Raw genomic sequence first — 23,680 nt, 5'->3', positions numbered from 1 at the left:
CCCAACATTGTAATATAACTCCATTGCACTTTTCCAGACAGCAGCTGTGCTAGTTATATGTCCATACACCTTTGCCTCTGAAACTCCTTTCCTTTAAGCACCAAAGGTTATTGTGTAGTGTGTTGGCTCCTAGTAAGCATACAAAGGAGATGAGGTTGTGAGTGAAGACGTTTGATGTTGCGAAGTTGCTGACAGCAAGGCAAGGCAACGGTATTCTCACATGCTTGTTCTCGGGCAAAAGGGACTTCTTTCCCAAGTCAACAATTGTAGCTTCCCCCAGCACAGCCAGTCTCAGAGCTTTCAGGTGGTGCATCTCTCACCTATGTCAGCAAAGCATTTCAGAAGAAGGCAGAGACGGAATGACAGATGTGTAGTGCATTGTTGTATAAGTGATAGGATCCAATTGGTGCCTTTCTACTCACAGTGGGGTTTTGATCCAGAAGAGGCATCCATTAACAGAAGAGGACAGGAGCCAATTCCTTCCTCATCCACCCCACAGCTCATGGTTCTCCAAGAGAATCTTTTCCTGGGCAACCCCCTAGAACAGGGAGAAAGGTGGTATAGGTAGCTGCAGGGAGGGATAAGGGATTTGCCAAAACCATTCCTCCCCTTTCATGGCCAGGCACCTCCCTGGGATCAAATGTCCTTCCATGAGTGGCATAGTACCAGTTGAATTCCGCCCAATGAGAATTATTTGGTTTTCTGTGAAGTATATTGTCAGTGTTAAAACTACCACTGATGATAGCACGTTTGTATGAATGTGCTTTTTTTTTTACTGTATTTGCTGTTACCACTGGCTGCAGTCAAAACAGAATATTAAACTCATATAAATTCCACTGGATATTAAGTGATTTGATTTTAAGGAGGCTTATGCATTGTTACTTGAATTCCTCACAACACTTATTTGCAAGTAAGACCCATTGAGATTTGCTTTGGAGTAAACATGATTTGAATGGCAGTGCATGAGTGTGATTCTAATAAAATCCCAATGAAACCAATAGGATTTACTTCTGAGAAAATATGCTTAGGATTGTGCAGACCTAGAAGCAGATATAGTAACTTCATGTTTTAAAATTTCATGTCCCTAATTTCAGTGTTACTTGCAAAAAACTTGAGAAACTAAAAAATCCTTACTTGTGTTTTGTTTTGTTTCATTCCAATTTGCACCAAAAAGATGTAAAGATTTTTAAAAGGGTGATTATCCTGTGCTGCTCCTGGTAGTATGCAATATATAATTACAGAAACTATTGGCCTACTTTTCTGCTTATGGCTGATCAATCTGGTCATCTCATTCATCTGCACCATCATTGCTATTTGTTGTTGTTTAGTCATTTAGTCGTGTCCGACTCTTCGTGACCCCATGGACCAGAGCACGCCAGGCACTCCTGTCTTCCGTAGTTTGGTCAAACTCATGCTGGTAGCTTCGAGAACACTATCCAACCATCATTGCTATTTACATATACCAAATTCTTCAAAGCTGATTAGTCTTTTTAGTTATCCATGCATTCCTTTGATAAATGTTGTTCATTACATGGGGTGGGGGGAAGTATTAATGAAAAAAATGAATGAAAAAATGAATGAAAATAAAATAGGCTTCCTAACCATGCACTGTTAGATTTTTTAAGGATGTATTATTTTACTAAATTCTACAGGGATTATATGCCAAAAATGCTGCTAATAACAACAACAACAACAACAACTATTATTTTATTATTTATACCCTGCCCCATTTGACTGGGTTTCCCCAGCCACTCTGGGTGGCTTACAGTGCATATAAAAACATAGTAAAACATCAAACATTAAAAACTTCCCGATACAGGGCTGCCTTCAGATGTCTTCTAAAAGTTGTGTAGTTCTTTTTCTCCTTGACATCTGATGGGAGGGCGTTTCACAGGGAGGGCATCACTGCTGGGAAGGCCCTCTGCCTGGTTCCCTGTAACTTCACTTCTTGTAGTGAGGGAACCGCCAGAATACCCTCAGAGGAAGACCTCTGTTTTCGGGCTGAACAATGGGGGTGGAGACGCTACTTCGGGTATACTGGGCTGAGGCTGTTAAGGTCTTTAAAGGTCAGCACCAAGACTTTAAATTGTGCCCGGAAATGTACTGTTCTGGAACCTTGCTTGTAACTACTGTCTTTAAAAGTGCAATGAGTAACTGAATGCAGTTCTTAGTGATATAGCTATAGTTTTCGTTTGATCTTGGGTTTTACATAACACCCCATGGAAAACTTGTCCTTTTTCTCACTCTTGCCCTCTCTCTCATCCTTTCTTCCATTTCTCTTAGTCTTCTTAAGACATGAACCCTCTTTTTTAGTGTTTGAGTTTGTAGCCTCCCTAAAGGCCAATTAAAACTACTTTTCTCCAAAGATATACCCAAAGTACGGTGTGTTAAATCCTTCAGCATCTTCCCTTTGACACATGGTTGCAGTGGGGGAAGGTGAATAATTTCTACAGACAACTACCTGCTTCTGTACTCTATTTATTGCCCATAGTTAAGGATCTATGATTGTCTGAGGTTAATCAGAATTTTGAAGAATTCAGGAATGTGATTATTGGCATTTTGTAATTCCAGTCTTAGAAAGAACACCTATAACTACTCGAATGATATTTTATGAACTATCAGGTTTTAATTTTAAAAGTGTAACTTGGTGGATGATCAAACACGTTTTTGATGTTGATCAGTCGTCTATACACACGACTATATACACACAACTTTGCATTTTCCCCTCCAGCTCCTCTACCTTTTAGGATAGTGACTACGGAATGTTAGTGTTGCACAGTGGAAGGCTTAACATTTAAGATGCAATGCTAATCTTGCCTGTTTTCCTAGTTTGTGTTCTAGTCTGAAATGAACAGCCATCACTTAATCAAATTAGTTCTGCACAAAAAAGGGGGCATATTTGGGGGAGAGGCTGTGGCTCATCCACTTAGCTCGCTGTTTAAGGGGGATTGGTCCTGGTGGGTATCACAATCTTTTGAAACATAATGAAGACTTCTGAACACAGGTTTGTTTCACAGTCAGAATATGTGATAGCGATCCACTATGTGATGAAAGAAAGGTAATTTTAATTCATAAAAAGGGGATTAATTTTTTTGCAATAAATAAAAGCAGAAAGGATTTTTTGTATTTTATATATAAAAAAAGTTCAGGCTGACCCACTGAAGTGAGTCTTACCATTTCCTTGAGTTAAGAACTGCCACCAAGTGTAAGTAAGTTGATGCAGTTTTTCCTTAAGATAGTCATAGTGCAATCCTATACATGTCTATTCAGATGTAAGCCATGGTGAGTTCAATGGGACTTCTGCCCAGGTAAGTGTATATTGGAGTGAAGCCTCAATCAAGTGTCTAGAAAGCACATATTCATATCAATGCAAGTGAGTGAGTGGGAGAGCCCCTTGGAAATAGGAATGTAAAATTAACACACACACACACACATATAGGAGCACTGTCTCCCTCCCCCAAACTGACTAATGTGGGGGAGGGAGACAGTGCTCCTGAAGGTAGGAGTCTATCAATTGATGAAGATGATCATCCAAATGTCATAGACCAAATGGAGCAAACAGCACGCGGACCTAGTGGTGGGAGGAAAAAATCCTTAAATAAGAGACACGGGGGAATGATTAATGGACTTCAATGTCTGTACACTAATGCGCAAAGCATGGGAAATAAACAAGATGAGCTTGAGCTCTTGGTACAGCAAACTAAATATGACATAATAGGCATCACTGAAACCTCGTGGGATAAGTCCCACGATTGGAATGTAATAATGGGGGGATACAATCTATTTCAGAGAAACAGACCAGACAAGAAAGGAGGAGGAGTGGCGTTATATGTCAGGGATGTGTATACCTGTGAAGAGATCCAAGATTTAGAACCTCAAAGCCAAAGTGAGAGCATTTGGGTCAAAATTAAGGGAGAGAAGAATAACAGAGATCTCATTGTGGGAGTTTACTATAGATCCCCAAGCCAAACGGAGGACATAGATGATGCCTTCCTGGAACAGATGGCCAAGCATGCAAAAGGAAGGGAGATAGTAGTAATGGGGGACTTCAATTACCCGGATATTTGTTGGATGTCAAACTCAGCCAAGAGCTTAAGGTCAAACAGATTCCTCACTGGCCTTGCAGACAACTTCATTGTCCAGAAAGTGGGAGAAGCAACAAGAGGAACATCCATTTTAGATCTGGTCCTAACCAATGTTGATGACCTGGTTAGTGGGGTAGAAGTGGAAGGATCATGAGGCGCGAGTGATCATGCTCTTCTGAAGTTTACTATACAGCGGAAAGGAGCAGCCAAGCATACTAGGACTCAATTTCTTGACTTTAAGAAAGCCGACTTCATAAAACTTAGGGAAGTGCTGGGTAAGATCCCATGGACAGTAATACTAAAAGGAAAGGGAGTTCAAGATGGCTGGGAGTTTGTTAAGAGGGAGATAGTAAAAGCACAACATCAGGCAATACCAATGAGACGGAAACATGGAAGGTGCTTAAAGAAGCCAGGGTGGCTATCTAAAGAACTTTTAACTGAGTTAAGATTAAAAAAGGATGTGTACAAAAAATGGAAAAGGGGGGAAACCACCAAAGAGGAATTCAAACAAATAGCCAGCACGTGTAGACACAAAGTCAGAAAAGCTAAAGCACAGAATGAACTCAGGCTTGCTAGAGAGGTTAAAAGCAACAAAAAAGGCTTTTATGGGTATGTTCGTAGCAAAAGGAAGAACAAAGAAACAGTGGGGTCACTCAGAGGAGAAGATGGTGAAATGCAAACAGGGGACACAGAAAGGGCTGAACTCCTCAATGCCTTTTTTTCCTCAGTCTTCTCCGATAAAGAAAACAATGCCCTACCTGAAGAATTTGGAGCAAATGATTCAGCAAAGGAAACACAGCCCAGAATAACTAAGGAGATAGTACAAGAATACTTGGCTAGTTTAGATGTATTCAAGTCTCCAGGGCCAGATGAACTGCATCCAAGAGTATTAAAAGAACTGGCAGATGTGATCTCAGAACCACTGGCAGTCATCTTTGAGAATTCCTGGAGAACAGGCGAAGTCCCGGCAGACTGGAGGAGGGCAAATGTTGTCCCTATTTTCAAAAAGGGGAAAAGAGAGGACCCAAATAATTACCGCCCAGTCAGTCTGACATCAATACCAGGGAAGATTCTGGAGCAGATCATTAAGCAAACAGTCTGTGAGCACCTAGAAAGGAATGCTGTGATTACCAATAGTCAGCATGGATTTCTGAAAAATAAGTCATGTCAGACTAACCTGATCTCGTTTTTTGACAGAATTACAAGCCTGGTAGATGAAGGGAACACAGTGGATGTAGCCTACCTTGATTTCAGCAAGGCATTTGACAAGGTGCCCCATGATATTCTTGTAAAGAAGCTGGTAAAATGCGGTCTTGACTCTGCTACCACTCAGTGGATTTGTAACTGGCTGACTGACCGAACCCAAAGGGTGCTCATCAATGGTTCCTCTTCATTCTGGAGAAGAGTGACTAGTGGGGTGCCACAGGGTTCTGTCTTGGGCCCGGTCTTATTCAACATCTTTATCAATGACTTGGATGATGGACTCAAGGGCATCCTGATCAAATTTGCAGATGACACCAAACTGGGAGGGGTGGCTAACACCCCAGAGGACAGGATCACACTTCAAAACGACCTTGACAAATTAGAGAACTGGGCAAAAACAAACAAGATGAATTTTAACAGGGAGAAATGTAAAGTATTGCACTTGGGCAAAAAAAAATGAGAGGCACAAATACAAGATGGGTGACACCTGGCTTGAGAGCAGTACATGTGAAAAGGATCTAGGAGTCTTGGTTGACCACAAACTTGACATGAGTCAACAGTGTGACGCGGCAGCTAAAAAAGCCAATGCAATTCTGGGCTGCATCAATAGGAATATAGCATCTAGATCAAGGGAAGTAATAGTGCCACTGTATTCTGCTCTGGTCAGACCTCACCTGGAGTACTGTGTCCAGTTCTGGGCACCACAATTCAAGAAGGACACTGACAAACTGGAACGTGTCCAGAGGAGGGCAACCAAAATGGTCAAAGGTCTGGAAACGATGCCTTATGAGGAACGGCTAAGGGAGCTGGGCATGTTTAGCCTGGAGAAGAGGAGGTTAAGGGGTGATATGATAGCCATGTTCAAATATATAAAATGATGTCACATAGAGGAGGGAGAAAGGTTGTTTTCTGCTGCTCCAGAGAAGCGGACACGGAGCAATGGATCCAAACTACAAGAAAGAAGATTCCACCTAAACATTAGGAAGAACTTCCTGACAGTAAGAGCTGTTCGACAGTGGAATTTGCTGCCAAGGAGTGTGGTGGAGTCTCCTACTTTGGAGGTCTTTAAGCAGAGGCTTGACAACCATATGTCAGGAGTGCTCTGATGGTGTTTCCTGCTTGGCAGGGGGTTGGACTCGATGGCCCTTGTGGTCTCTTCCAACTCTATGATTCTATGATTCTACACACACACACACACACACACACACACACACACACACACAAGGGTGGAATTCCTAATGAGCCCTGTCAGTGGAAGCCGTCCACAGGGACTTCTCCTTGTGCAATGGGGCTCTTCACCTCTCTCCTTCTCCCCTGCACCCTCCAAAATTGGGTCTAGCGGGTCAAGAGAACCCCCCAGACCAGCTTGCAGGAGAGGGAGAAGAAGGATCATGTTGTCTGGCAAGCTGAAATGCTTGTGCAGACAGAACATTTGTCATAGGAGATATATATATATTAGTGCATGGTCTCGACATCCTCTTTAAACGTGTGCAGATAATGCATCAATAAAGCAATGCTCCCAGCACATACAGGAAGTTTACTGAAAGCCCAGTGAAAGTAATGGCAATGAGCCAATGTGAATTTTAAGTAAGACTGCTGAAATAATAATAAGTAACTGTCAATTGATCACAAACCAAGGAGGCTGGCAGCTAGTGATAATAGCAATTAACTTCCTATTCCCCATTTAATGGTGGGTTGCTGTATTGATTCAGTGAAAACACAGCAAATTGGAAGTATCCACATTAATAAAAGGTTTCTGCTCATGCATTTAATACTTGTGGCTTTAAAACAAAATCCCATAACTCTTGATTAACTTGTAGCCATGATTACTCATGTTCTTAGCCCTTTCTTTCCAGTTCCTGCAGCCCTCCTGAAATGATTTCATTCGTAAGCAGTTCTCTTTCAAGCCACTTTTAACTTTCTTCTCCCTTCTTCTTTTTCCAATTCAAAATTCAAATCGATAAATGCAAGATTATTATTTTTAAGGGGGGAGCCTATGGCAATCCGATACCCACTTTTCTGAACACAATGGGATTTCCTTTTGAGTAGACATGCATAGGATAGCACAGTAATCATAATAAGTAGAAGCAAAGTGCTCTGGTTGTTCAGGAAAGCAAACAGCCTCTATTAGGCGATTGGGCAAAGATGAATCTGCAATAAAAGTGCCCTGCAGGAGAAAAGGAAGCAGATATTTGAAACACCCGAGGCAAGGAGTATTTTTGAAAAAGTTCATCCACAGCAATGAAGGAAATGTCTAGATTCATAGTCACATGGGTTCATAAGGCCTCTGGCAAGAACAGTCAGTCAACAGCTTGATGAGAAACAATAAGAGCAGAGGTGGTTTTAGGGTGGCATTGGGTCCTGTGCTGCAGGGTGGCTGCAAAACAATGCTGTAGAACAGAGCGTAATAGGTAGGGGTGTGTGCCAAATTTTAGCATCACACATGGCACTGCTGGTAACATACCGGTACATACATAACATTAAGCTGAAGATCTAGATGTGTGAGCATAGGCAGCCCTTCCTTTTCCTGCTGTTTTGCTCTTCCCATTGTGCAAGCAGCAAAACACACCAGGATTCAGCCTTTAGCCATTGCTTCCCATTACATGTGAAACCAGGCACTGCTACACTTAATAGCTTTTCAAACCAAGCCAGGAGCTTGCTGTGTCTGAATGTTCCCCTCATTCAGAGTTAGAGCTGTCACACACTGATTTTGTTCTACGTTGTGTCTGGTTTTTTCAACCTATCCACACCCCAAATACCTGATCCAAGTAGTGCAGGAGTTAGTGTAGTTTGTAGGATGAAGGGGACAATGGAAGTGATTCTTTGAATATGCCATGGTGACAAAGTATGAGTTTAATCTGCTTGAAATGCTGACAAAACTTTGCCATGCTGGAGGATAACTAATCTGTCTTGTGTGCCCTTACATTTCTACACGACCTATGCAATCTGCTGCATTTCTCAAGCAGAACCCTAGCAGGTCTGTTATTTGCCACTGACCCATGTGAACAGACATCACGCACGCTCTTGTTGTCTAATTGGTGTCTTGACCGTAGGCTGCTTGCTAGTTTGTTCGTGCAGGTGCACAACTTAGATCATTGATTTGATTCATTTGGGAATGAGTTTGCAGACATAATTGTGCATATTTTACTTCCAGAGCTTACTAATCACAAGCAGTCTAACTCTCACCAGGATGTTGTGACCAACGGAGATTTCCCTAGAAAAATGCTGAAGGGCTAGTCATTGATGTTGTAAATGGTCACAGTGGCCTAAAATTAAACAACAACCCACTCACCCCACTTCATTAACTGCTAAGCTTACACTTGCTCTTTATATATAATGCACAGTAGTAATATCTCAGGAAAATTTTTAAAGAGACATAGTTTAAAGCACAGAGCTTAGGACTGAAATGACCCAGTACCTGAAAGTTGGCTCCGGGGGAAATAAATAAATAATAATACTCCCAAGTTATATCATAGCCTAGAGGTCTCCTAATTTATTTGGCCTACCGCCCCTTTTGCAGAAAAAAAAATTAATTACCTGCAAATCTACCTTCTTTAAGTGAAAAAACAGAAAGATGTAGTGACAAATTTGGACAATAAAGTAATCACTATGATTATAACTGTTACATAGGTAAGAGTCATTACACAACAGATGAAATATGTACAAATGTTTTTCAAAACTGGACGAGGAGGTGGACTTGGCCCCGGGATTAAAAACCCATGGCGCAGACCCAAGTGAAGGCTTGCTGGCTAAGTCAGATCTGCCCCAGGGGCGGGGCTAGCACCAAAGCCTGCCTGCCATTGGCCAAATAAGCTAGGCAAGCTGCGATCCACTTCCTGGGCCTGGGTGAAGCCTAAAACCCTCACCTCCAGCACAAATGCCAGATTATTGCACAACAGATGAAACAGGTATGAATGGGGTTTTTTAAAAAAAAAAATACTTCCTTTATGCTTCCAGCGCCCTTATTTTTATTCAATGGCTCCCAATTGCACCCAAGGTGACTACCACCCCCCTGGATTGTTCCAGCATCCCCCAGGGGGCAGTATCAGCCACTTTGGGAAACACTGTCCTAGCCCTTTGAATGTAAGAATTTATCTGCATGATTTAGAATGTCATCCAGACTGTCTTGGAGGATACTGATTATTTGGGTCCCATCCAGGCTAGCTGTCAATCTGGTTTCAGGACAGAAAGTGCCTGGTTGCTGTGGGGCATGGGCAGGGTGTGTGGGGTGGTGGGAATCAGCAGAGATGTTTGCATTACAGGGCCTGAACATTGAATACTGCTTCAGTAAGCCAATGAGCTGATGAAAATTACTCCTCCACCACTACACAGAGCTAAACTGAGAATATCACATGCTGGTGTAATTCAGAAAAGTGACCATGAGTTCACTTAAGACTCCAACTAATACAGTGTATCAATATATTATTGTTACTGGGTGATTAATGTATGTGTGTGGTGTTGTTGTTGTTGTTGTTGTTTTGTGTGTGTGTGTGTGTGTGTGTATGTAAACTAATATTTCATGTATATTGAGAATTATCTGTACACTCTGGAAAATTCTGTCTTAACGCTACTTTAGTTCCAAGTAGTTTCCATTCTACTGTTTTATTTTTTTAGTTGAATATGGAAGCAGAAAACACATTTCAATTACCCACTTTTGATTCAACTCCTTATCCAATTAATGTACCAGCTGCAGAAAACGATATCCACCTTCATGCTTTAGCATAGCATGTTAGAAACTCAGTTATGGCACGGGGTTTGGAGAACAGGCCAACTTAAAGCAACCGTTTTCTTATGACTGATTGTGTTACCAGTAAATTGGATATTCATATCTTGCATCAAATAAGGGAAAGAGGTCTGTTGCTCTTTACTGAAAGCTGCCTTGGCTGGCAGCGAAATCTTATAAGTGTGATTTTAGAGAGGACACAGAAATGGATCCCAAAGCTGTCCTTATATTTTGTTTGCTAAATGCACAACGGGGAGCAGCTCGATCTTTTACACACATACGTGCCTACTAAAATAAAGTAAATTCTTTCTTCTTATTTTGTCTGTTTTAGCACAAGAAGAGTGGGCCATAAGCCGTCCCAGCCTAAAGGCACCACCTTCCAGGTCAACCAGAGGGGGTTACAGGGAACACCCCTATGGTAGATATTGAAGGTCCTCCTCATCTGTGACCTCAACCTTAAAGACAATTAATAACCCGTGATCTCCACATAAACGGCAACAAGACAAGTAATAGCCCATTTCTTTTCTATCCTAGGAATTACTGCTTATGATTACTCTATATACTTCTTGTGTTTACACAATGGAGTGACACTGGCATTAGTACTATTTTATAACATGGACTATAAAAGACCGTTGGCAAGCATTGGCTAAACCATTCAAGCAAGATGATGTTTTCTTGGTTGTTCCTCATTGTTGTGTGTAATTTTAAAGCAAAACAGGACAAATAAGCATGAAGCTGCATCTATTCCCCTCCACACCCCTCCTCCCTGCCCGGTACAACAAAGGTCAAATTTTTTATTTAGGGTTGCTAAAAATGTAATATGACTTTTTTGAACCAGATGATAATCAAGATGTAGATAAGATGTTTTAACCTGTCTTTTTACTATATGTTAGTTAGATTTAAGATGTTCAATATTAAGTTTGTAAATTTCATTTTAAATGCTGTTTTAATGGGGTTGACAACAAGCGGCTACTGTATGTATGTAGCTAACTGAATTTGTCCAGTGTTTTAACCTGTATTTGTTTTGCTTTTTTATTTTAAAAAAATCACATAAAGTTCCATGTGTAAAGCTTCTCTAAATAGGAAACCATAATTTTGTCAAATATGTTTGCCATAATTTGTCAATAAAGCTGAAACCTTTTGTAAGAAACTAAATTTGGAATTACGTGTGTTTAGCTTTTAATGCCTGCTTGATTTCTTCTTCAAGAGATGCCTAAAATGTTTTCGATATAAAAACTTTTTTTCAAAAACAAAATACATAAATGAACCCAAGTTTGTTTTAAGAATATGTGCAACACTTTAAAAGTTGTATTAATAGCTTATGGTTGTTAAATAATTTAAAAGCTAGCAAACTAAACTGTGACATGAATCATGGATAGCAGAGACTAATGTATAACATGTTAATGAGAGAGGAAAAAGAGGTGGCTTTAGAACAATAAATGGATTTTTAAACGATCCTCTAAGCTTGATCTTGCTAAACACACACTCTGATTGACTTGTTTGTATTAGCATGTCTCTCGTGAGAATGTAATGGAGTTTAAAGAGGTAAGATTACGGCTTACCAGTGTTAGACTGTCTAAATGCTAGTTCTTCAACCTTTGAGTTTCCCCGCACATTAAATATCCCATTCAACATGTAAGCATTGCATAGACTCACCTTATTGTTTTCACTCCGAGGAGTGTGTTGACTGCATTTGCGTAGTTATCTAATAATTTGTCTTGACAAACCAATCATCAGTGTCACTGCCCAGTTGTTGCTCTTCAACTTCAAAAACTTTATTTGTAATTTTCAGTGCTAATTATCACCTCCCTTGAAGGCAGTTTAGAGGGCTGTTATTTCTTTTGAGAATATCAGACTTGATGGCTGATGATTATTAAGGAAATATGTCGCAGGACTCAAAGGATGACTAAACGTTAAACAGGTAACATTAATAGTAACTCTGTAATTTTGAGTATGCAACAGCAATGTTAAATATTCCAAGTGATTAAGTTACTGATAGTTAAAAAAGTAAACCTGCCAAAACATAACAAATAGGTATTATAGGCTATTAAAACAACTAATTAACATTAACTAGCGGCAACAAAATTATTTTACAATATATAACCCTCGAGGCAATAAACAGAACTAAAATTAACAATAATAGTAATGCAACTCTTGCTAACGGTGAATATATAACCTAAATTTTTTATGACAAAAAAGGAAGACTTTATAGTAGGGATACCAAAACTGTGAAATCTTTTAACTACAATTTTTTGTTTCTGGTGGCTTTTTGTCAATGTGATTGGTTTACTTTTTTGATGAGAACAGAACATAGGCCGGTTGCTGTTCATTTTGTTAAAAAAAAAAAAAAATCTCTTGCAGCTGGAGTTGCATGCTAACTTTCTTGAGTAGTCTTTGAAACATATGTCTTGTCAGTTGATTCTTTTGTGTTTATTGAAGTTGGCTTAGCTAGCTGTACAGCTGTCACACTGAATGTTCTGTCTCACTGTTTCAGGGATCCAAACACAGTGGACAGCAAACCAGCACAGTTACGTAGTGCTCAGGTAAGCAATAAATACAGTTCTTCATCTGCACATGCACACACACACACCTCAGGGTAATTGGTTTTTCTTCTTCTTTTCAATCCCTGGAACTGTTGCCCGTAAATAACCATTTGTTTTCGGTTTTTTCAGTTCCCCAACACCACAGTCCTGTGCACACTTAACTGGAAATAAGTCCCATTGGACACAGTGGGATTTACTTCTGAGTAAAGATGGTCAGGATCATGCTGCAAATGTGCACTCACATATAAAATACTGATAGTCTCTAATACGTGCCACAGTACACTTCTGCTTGACAAGAAAAAGCTGTGGTTTGGGGGGGGGGGGAGAGAAACAGAAGCAAGTGTTGAGTTGTGTGTCGAACGGCCCAGTAAACAATTTCTAACAATGTTTACAGTAGTTGTGAACATGATGCATTGAATTCTTTTCAACCATCATATAATTTTTGTAAATAAACTATCCATTGTGAGCAGAAATGCATTAAATATACTTTTTCCCCCCCAGAACACAGACAGGTTTGTGGATTTTATTATTGGTTATGTTTGTTCATTTTTGTGTTAGATTTATGTGTGGTAGAATCATCGCAATAGCTCTCTTTCATCTTTTTGATTCCTCTTTATTCCACTTTGCAGGTGAATTCATCTCAAATTGGAATGATACCCGTTCATGCCAGGAGAACTGATTGGTCCCCTATACCTACTGACAGATTTTGCATTCCTGGCGTGACTTTTTGTACATGTGTTCCTCCACAGGTATTCCTCCAATGAGGAAAAATTACACTGGAATTGGCCTAGGAAAGGTGTCGAACTTAGAGTCTTTCTTCCTCTTCCTCCTAATATACCTGAGGGCAAAGTTTGGATTACTAGAACCTTGTAGAACTGAAACTTTGCTGTACTGCAGTAAATTAGGAAGATTATTACTTCAACACGAAGGTTTGTGCATAAAGATTTCTAAATAACACATGGCCTTTCAATAACAATAGAAGTCAACTTTACAGAATATCTCTCGTGAAAGTGGGGCTATTGTTTTTGGTTTTTCCCCAATTCATGGCTTAGTCGTAAAGAGTCTCATCCAAGCTCACATCATGAGCACTGAGTTAATAGATGGTGATTTTCAGATTGACCATTATAGGAAGTTAACTTCAGAAAGAGTGGTCCAGGTCCTAGCTTTACAGCAGGGATGGGGAACTTGTGGCCTGCAGATACTGTTGGACTACCACTCCCATCACCCCTGACTATTGGCCATGCAAACTGTGGCTAACCTACCAGCAACACCTGAAGATCCCACCCCTGGTTTAGACAGTGGTTTTCTTCTTCTTCCAGGACTTTTCTTTTCACATAGCTTCCATGGTTGAAAAATCTTTTTACATCTACTATAGAACCTTAGTTTATGGCAGAAGATTCTAGGTTGTTTTCTAGGCTGCACAGACAATTTACACAAATCCCTGACAAATTAGGTGGGTATTGCCATTGCTGTACTTAAACTGAGAATACATCTAACAATTTGCAGACTAATAGTGGTGGACATTCTTGCACAACTGATCTCTTAGAAGCTTCTGAGAAAACACAGGGTTCCCAGGAGCGCAGTTTGAAACCGTTGTTTTGACTTAAAGCAAATACTACATGACTAGCTTCAAAGGACAAATCGCAGCATCTAGCTTCTTGAATAGTGTCTATTCTGCACTCAGTCAAGGACTGATGGCATTGTTTCTCAATTAAGCAATAATACAGGCTTGTTGTGAGGAAAAGTAAGCTACAACCAGTGCTTTTTATCTGGGTGTATGCAGGGGTATGCATACCCCTAAACATTTCGTGAATCTGAGTTTGGCCTCATTGAGGGGCAGTTTTTCAATATGAGTAGGAAAATGAGAGTACCCCTAAACATTTTTTTAAAGAAAAAAAGCACTGGCTACAACTTTTAAAAGTATTCTATTACCTCAAGAATGATGACTTCACTTCAAGTACCAACATTACCAAGCAGCTCAGAAATGTGTTTTCTTTCCCTTTTGCTGCTTCTGGTCCTCCTCCCATCATAAGCGCAGCGTCTCTCTCTCCTGCTCAACTGGTGGGTGCCAGCTCCTATATTTCTGGCAGGGCCACGTGTTAAAAAACTAACAACTTTTGCTAAATGTTTCTCAGGATGTCCTGGGCATTTCCTCCCCCAAACAAGCATATTTGCAGGAATTCATTTGCCCAAGTCCCGTTCATGTCTGGGAACAATGTTCCCCTTAACTGATGGCATGTACATTGCTGTAGGCTGGGAATAAGTCTAGGAGGTAAAAGTAGAGTTTGTAGCTGAGTTCCAAGAAAATGTGGATCCCCCAAAGTCCAAAGGCATATGTAGAGTATGTGGTGGACTACAGTTCCCATTATCCTTGAGCACTGGTGGTGTTGACTAGTGCTGATGGGAGATGCAGTCCGAAACATCAGGATGACACCATGTTGACTACGGTGATATATGGCATTGCTCTACTGCTCAAACTAAGCTGGCTTTGTAAGGTGGTTGGATGGAAGAACCTGGAGATCACATATAAAGTGCTCTTGGTTTTATGGAAGAAGAGCAGGACATAAGTCTAATAAATATGTTGACAAGGCCAAAGTCAATCATGATTATCAGAAGCTTATTTATAGCTGAGACAAGGAAGTAATGTAACAGGTACTTTAATCTCTTTTGCACCTAACATTCACTGAGTTATTGTCTCATTTCATTCATAGGATCATTATTGTTTCCAGTGCATGGGCTTTGGAATGGTCTGTGTTCTAAACAAAGAGCTGACATTTAACGCATTACAAGGAACGAAGCAAGGTAGGACAGCTTTCCTGCCTAGAAGAATGTGGAATTTCATTAAGGTTTAAAAACTTTTACCAATTTACTTGTTGCCTATATAAATATTTTAGAATTAGGATTGAAATTATTCATCAGTAAATTGGGTTTGGTGGCACTGCTGTACACAAAGTTGATTAAGCCAAGGCATTTGAGATGATTTCCCAAACCAATTATTTCCCATCTTTCTTAAATGGCTCCAACATAACACCCAATTTATTTAAACCATTAAATAGTTGAGACCTTAACTAAAAGCAACTCATTTACTCAACTGGTGGGTTCACTGCCCTAACTGCACTGAAACTTTACTGTGTGTCCTGATCCACAGGCCCAGAGGCGTGAGTGGTTTGATGCAAGGATGCCACAGTGATCAGTTCCAGTGCTTTATTAGAAGAAAGTGCAAGCTTATAAAACCCTGCAAAGCCTTGCTGCTGTTACAGACACAGAACGGATGCTGAAATATGTTAAGCGTTATTTATACAAAAAGCAAGCTACATAAACTGGCAACCATAGCCCAGTTAACTCATCCCTGGCTTAGAGGCCCCTTTCCAACTCTCAGATAAGGAAGTAGCTGACAGTGTAAGAAGCCTTCCCTCTCCCAACCAACTAAACCAAAACTCAGGCTTCAAGGTAAGCAGATAAGCAAATATGATCTCATTTTACAGCTCACACCAGTTAGTCCCCTGGGTTATCTTGACTACCAATATGACATTTACAGGCCTTCTGGGACATTTGCACCATTTGGTTCCACACTCCGTGTTAGATATATTATGGAATGTAGTTTCCAATCTTGTTAAGTATTATGGTCTTCCCACTTTGCTGTGCGACTTACTGTGATTGTATTAAAGTATATATAAGTATGTGTGTGTGTATAAGAAAGCTCACTTTCATAAAGGTAAAAAAAAAATTACAGCAATTCCAATTCAATTCATAATCCTTGGTATTTATTAGTTTGAAGGTTTATTTTGGTTACACAAATCTTGTGAAAAGGGCCCATTTACTGCTTATAGCAAAGAAAAACTGAATCACCTTTGGCATCTAACATTTAATCTTGTCATGAGGAAAGCACCATGCTTCAGATTCAGAAAGCATGAAGGCACTTTCCGGCTTTGGCTCTTTAATCTGTAAATCACAACGGAGGTTTATAGAACAAAGGCCAATTTTAGACCTAAGCAAGCAAAATATACAGCACGCATTCATGCACTAAGATATCAAATGGAGTGAAAAGTTGATTGGACATCAAAACCTTACCTATCCAGAACGAAGTTGCCAAGATACTTTATGACCAGTCAGAGGATGGTTATTGTCTTATGAAACCATTTGAATATTTAAATAGGCCTCTGAGGGAATTAGAGGAGGATTCCCATTTTACTGTTGGTTTGTTTATGGTGTTAAACCACCTGCCATACAAATATATGGTCAGAGCAGTTCACAATAATTTTAATGCAAGGCTACATAAGACCTACAGAAATCTTGACCGTGGTTTTATATATTGTATGTTTTGTTTCCTGATGTAGACCTTGGGTTGTTGGTTCCCTCCTGCCATGCAGCTATGATTCAGTAAGAAACATAGGGAAGCATTCAAAATTGTATTTCCTCCACCTTTAACATTTTAGTGTTCTGTGTCTACCACCTTCTCCTGCTGCCTTTATTGAAACAGGGTGATGTACAGTACATGCATGTATGAATCAGACTCAATAGGAATCTCTAGCATTAGTGGGCTGTAAACTGAGGTCTAACACATCCTGATTATGCCAGTTTTCACTGGTTTCAGCGAGACGGATTTCTGATAAATGCATTTAGGAATAGATTGGAAGAAACAGGTAATTAAGTACTGTATAGATTCTGGAATTTGCATTTTCATTTATAAATATTTTATTTCCTATTACCTGTAGCTTGTCATGTTTGGGGATTTTTCCTTGACCTATCCAATAACCTTCCCTTGTCAAATGGATAAACCAATTAGAAGGGTTCCCACCCCACTTTTGTTATGCTTTACATATGGGAGAACATTCTTTGACACATGCTAGCTGCCGAATATAGCCAAGGACACTCTCATTCAAATGATGAGCCCTGATAAGATGGTTTGCTAATAGTGTTTTAAAGTGGTTGTTTTCAAAATCCTGTTTGACACTTTCTAAGGATGTTTAATCACCATATGAGAAGGCACAATGTAAACATGTAATCAGAAGAATATTACATTATGTTTTACTCTGTTTTAGTAAGAACTATTTTGTAATCACAGATTTAGAGTTCAGTTTTAAACCTGCACGTTGGACATACAGATAGAACAAACTCAAGTGGTCAAAAGCCATGCCTCAATATTGGCCTTTCTTTGGGATACCATTTACAAGTGACAAAAGTGTGTCGAGTTTGGCATGTGTTGGTTCAAAAACCATCCTATTTCCACAATAATCTAGATATTTAAATAATAATCTTAGTGTGGATGAAAAACAGTAAGTATATTCATTTGAGGCACTTTTAGCCCACTCTTTATTAAAATCAATCCCAGAGCGGGTTACAACAGGTAACTCTTAATACATATTCAACAAGGAAAACCATCAAAAACCTAATCAAAACAATCACAAACAATCAACATCAGCCTGAGTAGACTCCTTCTTCCTTCCAGCTAATTCAATCAACTGCCTGAGTAAATGCATGTGTACTTAAAAGTACTTAAGTGGATACCAAAAACACAAAATAGTGGAAAATTTGTGGTGATCTGTCATGGAACAGTCCCACTGAAGAAGATGAATGTGGTTATCCAGAGCTCATGGCTGGTGTGAAGAGGCCTCCATAACAGTTCAAGCTTCAGGGCCCCCAAAATGTAGGTCTACCACATACACACTCTGCTTTATATGCAAGTGGGGAAGAGAAGCAAACAACAACAAAGGGGGGAAAGACATGAGTCTCCAATGTCACATCTAGTTAGCCCTCAGTCTAAACCTGTTCAGAGTCTTAACCCGCTAGCAAATATAATTTATAGACAACTGGAAAGATTTACTGGTATTTATAATCCAAGCTAAGGACATGATGGTCTTCCCTAGTTTACCCTAACCTCTGCTGAAACATCTGAAACAAGCATAAGCTTTGGGAAGAGCTTCTTGATTACAGTAAGGGGAAGCCACCTTGAATTCCAGCTTCTCCTTGGATTAACTCTTAGATTAACTCTTGGATTAACTCTTAATTAACTCAACAGGTAACTCTTAATACATATTCAACAAGGAAAACCATCAAAAACCTAATCAAAACAATCACAAACAATCAACATCAGCCTGAGTAGACTCCTCCTTCCTTCCAGCTAATTCAACCAACTGCCTGAGTAAATGCATGTGTCCTTAAAAGGTGCCTAAAACCCACCAGGGTCAGCACTGATAGAATATGAGAAGGGAGGGCATTCCAAAATTGCGGTGCTACTACTGAGAACACTCTCTATCTTTTAACATATTTGCTAAAAAACACACACACCAAAAATCTATATATTTTCTCTCAAGGCATGCATATCTGAGCATATTAACCTGAGGCTGTGCATTTTGGCATGTTTCTGAGCAGAGAACTATATTGCAACATTTGGAGAAGTGTAGAATCCGAGGGAGAACTGCTTTCCACTCCACACATTATTCCAAGAGGTGTGGATCAAACCAGTTCTTACTGGAATTTGCTGTAAATTCCTAAAGGTTAAAAATAACACTATAAATAATAGGAGCTCACAGGAAAGGAACACCAAACATTGGCCTGCCCCCCTCATCTTACATTCCCATGGTTAGTTTTTCCATGACTCAAATAGATTTTTTTGTTGTACATATTTCAACAATCCTAATGTTTGAGAGTGGGTAGCATAGACGTTGTAAAGGTGGAGCGCTGCGGCAAGATGGCTGTTCTGAATTTCCCCCACTTTTTAACAGAGGTCATGACCCTCGAGGAGTAACAATGTGTTCGTAAAAGTACTTAAGTGGATACCAAAAAACACAAACTAGTGGAAAATTTGTGGTGATCTGTTGTGGAACAATCCCACTGAAAAAGATGAATGTGGTTATCCAGAGCTCATGGCTGGTTGTGAAGAGGCCTCCATAACAGTTCAAGCTTCAGGGCCCCCAAAATGTGGGTCTACCACATCGACACTCTGCTTTATATGCAAGTGGGGAAGAGAAGCAAACAACAACAAAGGGGGGAAAGACATGAGTCTCCGATGTCCCATCTAGTTAGCCCTCAGTCTAAGCCTGTTCAGAGTCTTAATCTGCTAGCAAATATAATTTATAGACAACTGGAATGATTTACTGGTATTTATAATCCAAGCTAGGGACATGATGGTCTTCCCTAGTTTACCCTAACCTCTGCTGAAACATCTGAAACAAGCATAAGCTTTGGGAAGAGCTTCTTGATTACCTGAGACATTAAGGGGAAGCCACCTTGAATTCCAGCTTCTCCTTGGATTATCTAGCAATATGGCACCTTGCAAGAAACATAGTCCATCCATCTTAAACCTCAGTAAAAATCATGTGCAGTTCAACAGAGCATTCTTAATAAGGGAGAGCATTCAAGTCATAGCATTAAAAGAAAACGAAATACTGAATTACAGTATATAAACTGTTATTACTTTGCTACTTGGCTTAGTTGGTGCTAATAATCAGAGCTAGTAGATATACAGGTTCCAAATCCCTATCTTTAAACCACGTTTCAAGAATTGAAGATAGCATTAGCCACATGTTTCTGGACACCTCATTCTTTGAGACCGTTCCAACAACTCCATGTGGCTGTTAGGAAAGCATTAGTCAAGTTCCTTCACAAATCTCCCTAATATTCCTCAAATTTCAACCCAAAGCTTCCCATATGAATAACCATATCAGATATTCACACCTCCAGTGCCAGAGGCAAATCATGTGATTCAATTATAATGATATCAAACATCGACATCTCTCATCCAGCTAACAATGATTCTTAACATGATAACTGGTAACTCAGCAGAAGAAAGTACCCTTCTGTGCAGGAAAATCTAAGCCACTAAGAGTACACCAATTAAGAGCTTACAAAACCGGAAGATGGAGCTTATGAGATACTATTACACACATATTTGTTATAAGTTAATGTCTTGGAGATTGACAGGCATCACTACATTCAGGATGTTGTGTGCATTTAAAAAAAAAAAAGCAAGAGTTAATCCAAGCTCAGATGCATAACAGGAAGAATATGCATCTCCAATGCTACTTTACAGAAGGCAGGAAAGCATGAGGCAAGGAAGCACAAGACACTTGTATGTCATTACCTTAATTTTTAGGCTACCTCTACCCCATATACACTATGGCAATTAACTGTGATCATCTCTTATAACAATATAAGTCTTTATCATATCTGCAGTGTTCGGGGATTGTATTGTCAAGGAGACTCATTCCTTTCGTTTGCTGGTGATATTTCTATCTTTTATACTAATCAAGCAAGACTCCACAAGTCTCATTATATAGCAGGAAGAACATCTGCTTACTCACGAATTATATTCTCAGTGGATAATAGTAACTCATGCATATAAGCAGTCATGCAAATGTTTGGCCAGATGAATCAGAGAGGTGTAGGGCAAGCCAATTTTATAGCTTGAACACTGACCAAAGAATATTGCATGTTGGTGCCTCCTAAAGGAATCCTTAATCCCTTACTAGATGGCATATCTTTATGACATTATATTTTTGCATCTGCGATATAAAACTACAGTTATTGCCCTTGGTGAACAAGTACTTAATGATAGAAACAACAAATAACTAGAAAAATAATGGAGCACATCTGTGTGCAATACAGATGGTATTGATAAAATCATCTGCCAGCATATGAAACAAAACAAAGATAATGCACAGTAAACAAGACTTCTGAGATCATGTTCACACATTGCATAATTGAATTGCAGTGCAGTAGCTGAAACTATCATTTTATTCCTTAGCATCAATTACTGTGTGGTGAGTCAGCATTGCTCACGGGTGCCCTGTATTCCACACTCAAGAATTACATTCCAAGTGGGCAAATGCCAGCATGTAAGGTATCCTCTCCTCCCCCTGAACCCCTAAAATCAACTCTCTAGTGTCCCTGAAAACTTCAGAACAGGGTTTGAGAGTGTGTGGGGGTTACAGAGAAAAGATGAGGAAGGGCAGGTCCCATTGTATGAACAGAAATCCACTGCTCAAGTGGAAGTCTATTCTGAACCTACATGACTTGGGTGTAAATATGAGACCCCGAGCAATTTTTGGTGTACATCTTACCTACCAATCCCTCATCACAACAGAATGCCTATTAGCTAAGAAATAAACATGCCATCTTAAAAAAGGTAAAGGACCCCTGACAGTTAAGTCCAGTTGCAAACGACTCTGGGGTTGCGGCGCTCATCTCACTTTACTGGCCGAGGGAGCCAGCATTTGTCCGCAGACAGTTTTTCCAGGTCATTTGGCCAGCATGACTAAGCCACTTTTGGCGAAACCAGAGCAGCGCACAGAAACACTGTTTACCTTCCCGCTGGAGCGGTACCTATTTATCTACTTGCACTTTGATGTGCTTTCGAACTGTTAGGTTGGCAGGAGCTGGGACAGTGCAATGGGAGCTCACCCCTTCGTGGGGAATCGAACCGCTGACGTTCCAATTGGCAAGCCCTAGGCTCAGTGGTTTAGACCACAGCGCCACCCGCGTTCCTAAATACCATCTTAAGGACCAACAAATTGATCTGGCAAGTCTTTACCATACTGCAACACTACCTGTTGCTTTTGCTGTAACAGCCTAACATAGCTACCCGTCTGGAAATTATTATGTAAGAGGGGGTTCACGCATTGTATTAATTGTGCGGTTTGCCAGATCATGAGTACCACTTGATTCTAATTCTAATGCACTTAAATTAGCATTACTGTAATTGAGGGGAATCTGGAATATGAGGTACTTGAGCTTCTGTGTGGTTTACAGTTAAAGTAACATATGAACTAGCCCTCAGTAGGAATAAGATTGAAATTCAGGTTGAGTTTCTTATGTGATTTATATTACCTGTGCACTTTTCATAGCCTCTCTTACTGAGAAAGCATTATTATAGCATCAAAATGTTATGCAAACTGGGATTATATAAACCCTCATTACTGAGCCATTCAGTTCTTCAGCACTTAACATCAGTAAGCTGTACTTTTAATTAATCTTCTACTGGCATCTATCCCTGCAAAAAACCCTCACTCATCCTACAATCATTTCTGGAAAGTAGGATCACCTTTTCACTGTTGATGGGCATGTCCAAGCCTACAAAAGGTTCTGGAACAGAACAGTAAGACATATTCAAAACACCAAGAAATCTCTCTTGTCTTTCAAGCCCAGAATACTTCTGGGTGCTGAGAGAATCTCAATTAGATGAGCTCTCATCTCCCTCCTCTTTGCAATGCTTAGAACTCAACTTGCACTTAAATGTTTTCCTTTTCTTTTCCAAAGTACACTCTGCAGAATGGAAATACAAATGTCCAGATATATTTTCATCAATACTCCCCTTCTAATGCAACACTATTTGTCTTTTGATTTAGACTTTATTAAAAACACATTAAAATAAAAAGCTAACATCAGAGGTGATCAATGAAGTAGAAGCAAGCTACTACAACCTAATTTTTCAGCAATGTAAACTTAATGTGTAAGCAATGGTACTAAATACGTCTACTCAGAAGTAATAACCACTGAGTACAATTGATGCTACTCCCAAGTAAGAGAATAGGACTGCATTTGAATTATTCATATTAAAATACATCCTGCTCTTTTGGGTACTGTCTTTGTGCCTTTAGATTGAACCTCATTGTGTTCTTTTGCTATTTCATTCATGCGCAGAACCATAGGGCAGAGTGCAAAATTTCATAGCAAGTCCAATAAAATCCAACAAACCATGAAACAGTGAAATGGGTTGTCAGACCCGAGTCAAGGGCCAGGTTATCCAGTCCATGATACAGACAGACATTAGCTGAAGCCTCTCTAGGAATTTTTGAGAAAAGTTTTAAGAATTCTAACTCAAATTCTCAATAAAGGAAGCTTCAGACGTGTTTTCAAAGAGTTTACTGAGAGAGACTGCAGAAATGAAAAAAATAATAATTGAAATTTATCAAGCTTAGTGTCCAAGAGAGATTGGAAAAGTGGGGCTGCCAGAATTCGGAACACCATATAGGATGTGGTGAGACAGACTGGGGTTTTATTTTCTGTCTAGGCTGCCATAGTGCTTAAAATCAGCTTCATTTTCTCTGTAAGTATGATACTAGAACAATAGGATTTCTTTCAGAAAACAAAATGCTATATTCCATGCTAGACAGGCAGATCAAATC

At 39.8% G+C, this 23,680-nt stretch overlaps 2 protein-coding genes across 4 annotated transcripts in view; one reads left to right on the top strand and one right to left on the bottom strand.

Annotated features, from left to right (window-relative positions):
* KHDRBS2 (KH RNA binding domain containing, signal transduction associated 2) overlaps positions 1–23,680 on the top strand; it is a 432,530-nt gene that overhangs the window by 398,559 nt on the left and 10,291 nt on the right. For 2 of the 3 annotated variants that reach the window (XM_081187087.1, XM_081187085.1), the window contains exons 9-11: positions 12,506–12,554; positions 13,304–13,483; positions 15,266–15,356. In XM_081187087.1, coding sequence (XP_081043213.1) covers positions 12,506–12,554; positions 13,304–13,427 — 173 coding nt within the window. In that variant the 3' untranslated portion in view covers positions 13,428–13,483; positions 15,266–15,356. Of the gene's footprint in view, positions 1–10,342; positions 10,518–12,505; positions 12,555–13,303; positions 13,484–15,265; positions 15,357–23,680 lie in introns of those variants that run through there. The other variant, XM_081187086.1, reaches the window with a different exon arrangement.
* LOC308583290 (uncharacterized protein) overlaps positions 1–23,680 on the bottom strand; it is a gene marked incomplete at its 3' end in the record, with an annotated part of 69,998 nt that overhangs the window by 44,070 nt on the left and 2,248 nt on the right. The window lies entirely within an intron of this gene.

Source organism: Podarcis bocagei, assembly GCF_964188305.1.
Source record: "Podarcis bocagei genome assembly, chromosome: 3".
In the NCBI taxonomy this organism is placed as follows: Eukaryota; Metazoa; Chordata; class Lepidosauria; order Squamata; family Lacertidae; genus Podarcis; species Podarcis bocagei.
This window is presented reverse-complemented; position numbering and strand designations above follow the sequence as displayed.